The sequence below is a fragment of the Habropoda laboriosa genome, unplaced genomic scaffold, assembly GCF_001263275.1.
Source record: "Habropoda laboriosa isolate 0110345459 unplaced genomic scaffold, ASM126327v1 scaffold38, whole genome shotgun sequence".
NCBI lineage: Eukaryota > Metazoa > Arthropoda > Insecta > Hymenoptera > Apidae > Habropoda > Habropoda laboriosa.
The window spans coordinates 776,972-785,482 of NW_017100163.1; the positions used below are offsets into that span (position 1 = coordinate 776,972).

Genomic DNA, 8,511 nt, shown 5'->3' on the forward strand with positions numbered 1-8,511 from the left:
CTTGAACGATCGCAAGCCCTAACAGGAGCGTATTCACAATCTTCAGATATTGTAATGCTAAGCCCGAGAAGTCGAAGCAATCCCTAACATAGCCCCATGCAAATCCACTCCTGAACTATCGTTCGTCATACAGTAGTTGGAGTTCCTTGCATTTATCACATGCTTAGCATACGAATGTTTTGTGTACCTCTACTGACTCGACTCACATTGGACGGACTACAGGCGGGTGTCCGCGTCATAAAGCCGAAAATTGGTAATTTCGTTTCGAGCAAAAGGTGTTTAATGTAATGGAATTGACTACGTTCGGTACCGAACAATAGGTAACAACTCCGGAAGAGAAATCAGCAACAGAATCCGTTGGAAGCCCCATACATCCTCCAGAGACGAAACGCAAGTTTTCACAGGTGAGTTCGGACGAAGGAAGCACCGACGACGAATCAGGAAACGAGACGCTGCAATCGAAGCTTGACAGATTGGCGGGCGACGATAGCACGGACGATCCTGATTTCAACGTAAGTATTTCATCAAATAAAAATGAATAATCCGAAGAATAAATAGAAATATTCATAACGTCCATTCTAGCCTTTTGCCTTATCGTATCAACTGAAAAATTATTATTGCTTTCAGTTATACGTTAACTTTAATTAATCTAATTATAATTTCATTTTATAACATTGAGAATTAAGAAATCTGAATTATATGTATATGGTTGTTCTACTAGCAAAATTGCAAAACTGCAAAAAGTGAATTTTTCGGGAGGAAAGAGAACCACTTTGTATATTAATGTAAAAACACCTTTACACTGATTCTATCCACCAACTATTTTACTTTACAAGTATACACTTATGTAACTTTACACGTACATATATAAATACATACGTTGATGAAAAACAAATAAAATCTTGCAGTCAGCTCAAATTCACAGAAATTGCATTTTCACAACTTTATATGTATTTAATGTTCTCCTATACAATTATATTATAATTATAAATACAATAATTATGCATACCGCGAGTATGAGAATTTTATAAAACAGATAAAACATTATTATTCAAATACATATACAGCTATTAAAAAATGATGCAAATAGTTGAATGTTTAAACTGAACTTAACCCTGCTACGGTCCTCAATTTAACTACATGTAGGTACTTACTTAAATACACTTAAGGTCTTTGGATCGGAAACGACCCAAATAATGCGAGATTCGTATTTTTAATTTTATAATGTAACGGGAGGATGAAGGAAATACAGAAATATGTTGTTGTTTCTTTTATAATATATTTTATTGCAGAAAAACGATATATTGTGTTCCAATTATTTATTTATAACAAGTTTTACACATTTGGTGACAATGTCTCTTACATATTTTCTTTTCTCTTATTATCAGTTCTGTTACAAAAATGGCATCTACCCCTCTTTGTATGGCTCAAACTGCAGCTGATGATGTCGTTGCAACAGGCTCCGTCAGATTTGTAATATTTTCCAGCATCTCTTCCGCTGTTTTCGTTCGTGGACAGTGCTTTCATTGTGAAAGACTTCGTTGATGAAATAGAAAGAAACGCATGAGAAAAAATACTTACCTATACTGTCCCAGAAAATCTCACATTGCATCTCTACAGCGACAAAAAAATTTGTGCTTCGTATCAGAATTCCGATTCCACCCTACGATAATTCACTTTTTTGCCACTAATAAAAGGATTCTAGTCGTTTTATGCTAATTACCTTTTCGTTCGACTTTGTCATCACCCACTTTTGTTTTGTTTTGTAAGAATTGACTATGATTGATTTCTGCCTTTTGATAACGCTTCGTTCACATTGGGTCAAAAGAGACCCAAGGGCCTAATGTCTAATAATTTTTCTTACCAACACGCAATATGAACCCAGACAATGAACGCATAATATTCAGAGAACGGAAACAAATATATTCATAACAATTTCATTACATTTTTTTGATAACGACAGAAGTTCTTAAAAAAATAAGAACGTGTGTTGGGTCGAAAAGGATCTAAAGACCGTAGTAGGGTTAAGATTACTTTGAACGTATCGTGTAAATAAAATTGTCCGTAAACAGGACGAAAAATACGTTAATATCTATTATTCATTGTAACTTTAATTTTGATTTTAATTTGAATGTTTAAATAATTTTAACAGCTCGCAGAATGCAGCACGGAATCGAGCACAGCGAGCAGCGATAACGGAGTGGACAACGAAGTCTCTTTAACCGAGGTGGCTGACGTTCTATCAGAAGTCAAAAACCCCCTCAACGATGATAGAGAGGAGGTTCTGCTCCTTTCCCTAGAGAACCTGGTAAAAGCAATATACGTAGTAGTACTGTGTTCATATTGTATGTCATATTTAATGTGGACATAAAACAGCCTAGTGAAACACTTGAAAACTTACTCTAATTAGCATTTCTACATTCGAGGATACGCTTTATTCTAGACCAGTGGTTCTTAACCTTTTCAGAATCACGGAACACTTCCAATTTTACAAGACTTTTGCGGAACACAGTCGTAAAATAAAACAGTATATACGTATATTTTTTTATATTGCATAATAAATAAAAGTCACATAAATAACAGTTTACATATTAGTCAATAGCAAATAACAATCAGTAAATGAAATTAAAAAAAAAGAAAATTGTCACAATTTTTTTAATGGGATATTTGGGCCTGATGATTTTTACAAATGTTTTCAATATCTGGTCTTACGTGTGAAATAGCTACTCTTCATTTCCTCTTCTATATTTGTCAGCCTTTCACGTTTCTTTGCCTTAGTATTCGTTAATGTCGAAAAACCAAGCTCGCATAAGTACGATGTTGAAAATTGTAATAAAATTTTAATCGCTTTTTCAGAAATAGTTTTAAACTCGGTTTGTACAGAAATCCAAAATTCTTCAACTGTTATTTCGGAAAATTTCATTTTGAGAGTACGACCCGTTGTAACGAAAACTCATAACTTGATGTGTTGACTGCAGAAAATGGATTTCGTGTCCAGTCATGATTTTCGATATTCAACGCGGGAAAGTATTTCGCAATTTTTCCTTCTAATAATGTTAAATGTTGTGTTATAATAGGAATTATTTCATCGATATTGTTAGTTTTGGACTGAAGGAAACATGTCTACTGTCCTTTTTTGAATTGTGCGCGTTCTCCAAAGTGATACTTTTTTTTTTTTTTTGAAATGCTGACAGTTTGTCAGTGGATGTTAGAATATTTTCGTTTTTACCTTGCATACCAGTATTCACGTTATTTATATATTATAAAATATCGTTCCCTTCGTTTTGAAAAACCGTTTTAGTTTTTCACTGATTTTCAAATTTTGGCGGAACACTTTCTCTAAGTTCACGGAGCACCAGATAAGAACCACTGTTCTAGACATTAGATCATTTTGTAAGTCCGTGTCAAATTTTATAATGAAATTTAGAAAATTTTCAGAATAGGTAATCGTTTTTTCGTTTCTAAACTTCTCACTTTTTTTTTAATAGTGCCATAAAATTTCTTGGATTTTTCATTCAAATATTCTTCGTTTTTGCCACGAACTTATGGGATGACCTAATAATAAACAATATGACACAAAAAATTCAGTATCAAACTCTAACGTAAATAAAGTCTGATCGTATTAAAAGAACAAATTTCAATTAATGCGCTTTTAAACGAATAATCTGAACATTGACCAAAGTCCTCTGCGAACGATAAATTCTTCTTTCCAATCGAGAAAACACACTGTCTAATAATAATAAATTAAGACCTTTCTTCTGATCTACAGTATTCACTGGATGATCCTTCTAGAGTTTCTCATCTTAAACATGAATCCGCAAGTCGAATTGCTCTACCACCCTCTGTTTTTCAAAAGCATGGAATTTTTGTAAAAACGTTGAAGAAAGTTGAATTTAGCTTTAAAACATAAAACAAAGTATCTTGAATATATCAGTGTACACAAAGTTTAAAAAAAAAGAGATATGTACACTTTCTACGCAATAATTTTGTATTTCCACGAAAAGTTCTTTATCTAGCACGAATCTGCTACACAATATCGGATTCTGTAGACACTTATGAAGAAGAAACTGTCCAGAAAAAGTGCCGAAACGGTTTTTAATCCGAACAGGAAGAGAAAATATCTGTCGGCAACATGTGCACGGTGTCCACCACAGTGTATTCTTAGATAATAATCACGGAATTATAAAGAACTTTTCCTGATCACTCTCAGTTTTAAACAATTTCGGTGTTCAATGCACGAATACGTATGACTTATTAATACGAAGCCTTTGAAAAGCAAACAATTATTTATGAACTTAAAAGATTCTTATTATTATGATTTTGCATATTGAGAATGCTATATATTTGAATCTCATTATATAATATCTGAAGACAATGTGAAACAGATTTAAGCATCATTTAGGTATCTTTTTTAAATAAATTCATTGTTCAATTTTTTTGAACGACAAATTGAGATAGGAATGTAATACAGGGCGGTGGTAGAAAATTTAAGGGGCGATTCTAGAAGCCAATATAAGACGAAAATCAAGAATAAAGAAATTGCGTTTGAAGCTTCGTTTTTTAATTATTAACGTTTAAAAATATCCCCGTAGCCTAGCAACCCGTCTTACATCAACGAATATAGGCTACGTTAAGACACGGAGGGTACGGTAATTCTCGAAACCAACGACACATGGCCATTTACAGCCATTCAAAAGCACAAAATTTAATAACTGTATACACTGATATATTCAGGATACATACTCCGTTTTATATTTGTAAGCACCACTCGAAAACAAAGAATTAAAGTCAGGATAGTGCGGTATCCCAAAAATAACTTATTCTGTATTCCTATGCGATTCTTAAGGTTTCCGACGTCCGTCTCGCTCGACGGCTATTTCCAGAATGTTCGTTCCACGTCGCATCTCACGTAGCTCCGAAAAACCGTTGGAGCCCCCTCGTTCGACTTTCCGGGGAAAGGGCTTAGTTTATGGGACCCTCAGGTACCCGCGCGCTTTCTCTTCCTGGGTGACAAATTCCAGGCCACCACTTCGCCGCCGGAATCTCGCATATCTTACATATTTAAGATTAAATTGTACTTTCCAGTGTTTTTAGTTTCCACGTAATACTTCATTTTTGCGCAAAATCGTGCGTGTTTACAGAAACCCATGTTTTTCAAAATCTGAGGAAGGATTACGCAGTGGATACTGCAAATCAGGGAAAAGGTTTCAATTTATTAGATAGTGTAATCAACGAATAGAAATTGTTGACTCGCTCGAAGTAATAAGAAACACTCGTCCACGATAAAGTTATGGCACTCGGTTCGAATTCTCGCACCGTTTCCTCGATAAAATTATAGGGAAACAATTAGAAGTGATAAATGACCTCGTAAATGTGCATTAATAGCCATGGAAACTCTGGAGATAAGTCTGTGGACGCATAGTTCATCGCTTCTCGATATAAATACGCTGATACATACGGCGTGTTCGTTATCAAAATAAATATTCTGCTGGCGATTGTCTAATTAGGAGAAACAGCGTAGATAATGGTGAACAGAATGTAAATAAACGTTCCTTTTATTCGTGTCTCGCTTCGAGTGTTGGCTCGTTCAAGAAATCAAATTTATTTATGGCAATGTTCTCACTAATTCGAATTCGGAGATCTTACTCGTTAAATTTTATTGTTCAATATGTAAAGAATTATTACGTTAGTGCATATTAGACACATCTTGTTCCTTTCTCTATTTACGTGATTCTATACACATTTCCGAATGATTATGCTATTATAATAAAAATCATCACTCGTCGAATTGAGAAATTTATTTATTGTCTTTATTAAAAATGTCTTCACTTTGAAATAATATGTTCGTTAAAACAAATTGTACAGATGGTTGAAAAAAAGGGTAGTCTGAATATTTATGAGAATTGCCGTGGATTGTTTTCAATAATTTCTCTTAAAACGTTATGAAATGTCATCATTCTTGAATTATGCAAACCAACGTTAATGTGTCCTAACATTTACATAACCTTCTTTAAATGCTAAATCTATATTTTCAGCAATTTTTACCGCAGTTTTTGCGTTTAAACGTATATAAAAACATTACACGCATATCCTGATTATTTATCACGTTAGATAACAATGTCGAAACAATTATATTATGAATTCTTTTACTATTCAGTACTACAAAGAATTTCTTCTTCCTGACTACTGTGCACTAAAAATCGACCCGTCAATTTCAGTCGTTGAAGAAACGACAGACCATTTGTACCAAGCTAATAGATCCGTCTGAACATAGATTTTTGGTATTAGTAAAAATTTCATTATCGACGCAAAATGCTGATTTTTCATATCAAATAGACTTCATCGTCACGAAAAATAGCATGCTTCGTCTTTCACACGTTCGAGCAATTTCTCACGAAAAGTAGCGGGTATGTTTAATTTTACATTGCAGCAATCGACGAGATTTTTTTTTTGGACCGTGTAAGGTCAGATATGATCGAATCTGATCTAATTAGAATTTTGTCCTCATCTGATCATAATATACAGTATTCCTCGCTTAATTGACGCAGGCTTGGATCTGCGTCACGACTGTTATCGAGGGAATTGCTGGCTGTTATCTCTTTTCGGTTCGTTCGCTCCTTCGGTGCATCGGAGGCGAGAGTAAGAAACATTTTCATATTTTTTTCCCTTTGGAGATTAGAGGGAGTTATTATTTATTAAACAATATTTTCGAAGTTTCAAATTTCAACTGACCACACGCCGAAACGTGTTATTTTTCACGGTAAAATCCAAAATGTGCTATTCTTCGTGGCGAAACGGTATAATGTCTTATCAAACGTCCTAATATTCGTAAGAAACGACAAAATGTGTACCGTACTATTCTTCGTAATGTGATGCCCGGTTTGCTCCAATTCCTCGGAACTAGGAGCAGATATTGGGGTATCACTGAATTAAAACTCTTCAGGATCGTCGTTGCTCAGAAACAGAACTTTATCTGATAGAGATTTTGAGGTTACGTGACGTGCGCGTGGTAGAGTGGAGAAATGAACGCGGAAATGGAGAAAATAGGGCTATTTAACCCTTTAGATACGGTACGCCACTATAGTGGCTTCCGCGGATGGCATCAATTGGAACGGTACGCCATTATAGTGGCTTTCGTTTTTTTACGGAACGCCACTACAGTGGCTTTCGTGGATAGCACCAATTTGGACGGTACGACACTATAGTGACTTTCGTGGATATCATGATTTTCGACGGTATTATACGTTTTTTGCTTTATTTCGCATCCTGGCAATATCGAAGCTGTCGTTGAAGAGTACACGTGTCAGAGAATCGTCATGAACGGTTTTTGTGCCATCCGCGGCCAGGCGCGCCGTCCCAGGGGTACCCACTTGCGGACGAGCGCGCCGTACCTAAAAGGTTAAGGGTTCTGGGAAGGCGGACTCTGGGTTGTAACTATGCAAGAGGGTTGAGAGGAGAGTTGGAAGGCGAAGAGTCCAGTATGAGTAATGGTGAAAGTGGGTGACTAGTTGTAAATGCAGATAGAGCTAAAGAGTAAGAAGGAAAATATTTGAGGATGTAACAGTAAGACATATGAAACATGCTACTTTTTGTGACACATGTCGTAATTATAAATGAAAGTGATAAATCGATGTTTCAGGTGATCGTATAGAGCAGTTCAAATGGTATTAATAGTGAATGTAATGTAAATTTGATATTCATAAAATTGTACATTCGTTATTCACGGTCGAAACCATTGGACAATAATTCACACTTACTGTAATTAAAATGTAGTGAAAGTAACTCAGCTAACTAATTTGATTAGCAACTTAACAATATGTAATAGCATTTAATCCTTAATAAAATTGAAATTGAGCCTAACTTAAATACAATTTATCTTAACAATTTTAATTCGAGTCCAGTTTGGTTTTTACTAGCCTTAATTGAAATATAAGTTAGATCTAACTCAAGTCTAGTGTATTTTAACATACTTAATTCTATTCTAATAAAATCTTAGTCTACTTTAGCTCTGATTTCATTTTGTTCTTATTTTAATTGAATTCCAACTCGAATCCTGGAAACCTGAAAAAACACTTTCATATTCATTAATGCTTCTCTTATTCAATATTTCTTCTAAATATTTGAAAATTTCTTATATTCACCAATACGATGATCCAAGAACTCAGCAAATTACCAAATTGAATGGTTTCACCATAACACCATGTATACACCCATCCATAAATCACTGAACGAATAATATAAATAATGAAAGTAACATTTATTAACACATTGCAAAAGATTCTTCGTGCAATTCTGACAACCTATCGTAGTAAACATTTTGCTTGAAATAGGTAATTGTAAATATTTCAGAAAAAGAAGGTACACCATTCTGAAGCGTCTAGAAAGAAGGAAAAGTTCGGGGATTTTTTTCGTAGGTAACTACTAAATGAAAAGCTTCACTTTTTTCAGAGGATATAAGTGTAACTTTCATCTTTCTTCTTGAATTTTTAAAAGGTAAAAGTATTCCAAAAT

General features: G+C 34.5%; 1 protein-coding gene across 1 annotated transcript in view; it reads left to right on the forward strand.

Annotated features, from left to right (window-relative positions):
• LOC108578481 overlaps positions 1 to 8,511 on the forward strand; it is a 35,590-nt gene that overhangs the window by 23,032 nt on the left and 4,047 nt on the right. The window contains exons 8-9 of the mRNA XM_017941829.1: positions 321 to 512; positions 2,153 to 2,308. Of these exons, the coding sequence (XP_017797318.1) occupies positions 321 to 512; positions 2,153 to 2,308 (348 nt within the window). The remainder of the gene's footprint in view (positions 1 to 320; positions 513 to 2,152; positions 2,309 to 8,511) is intronic.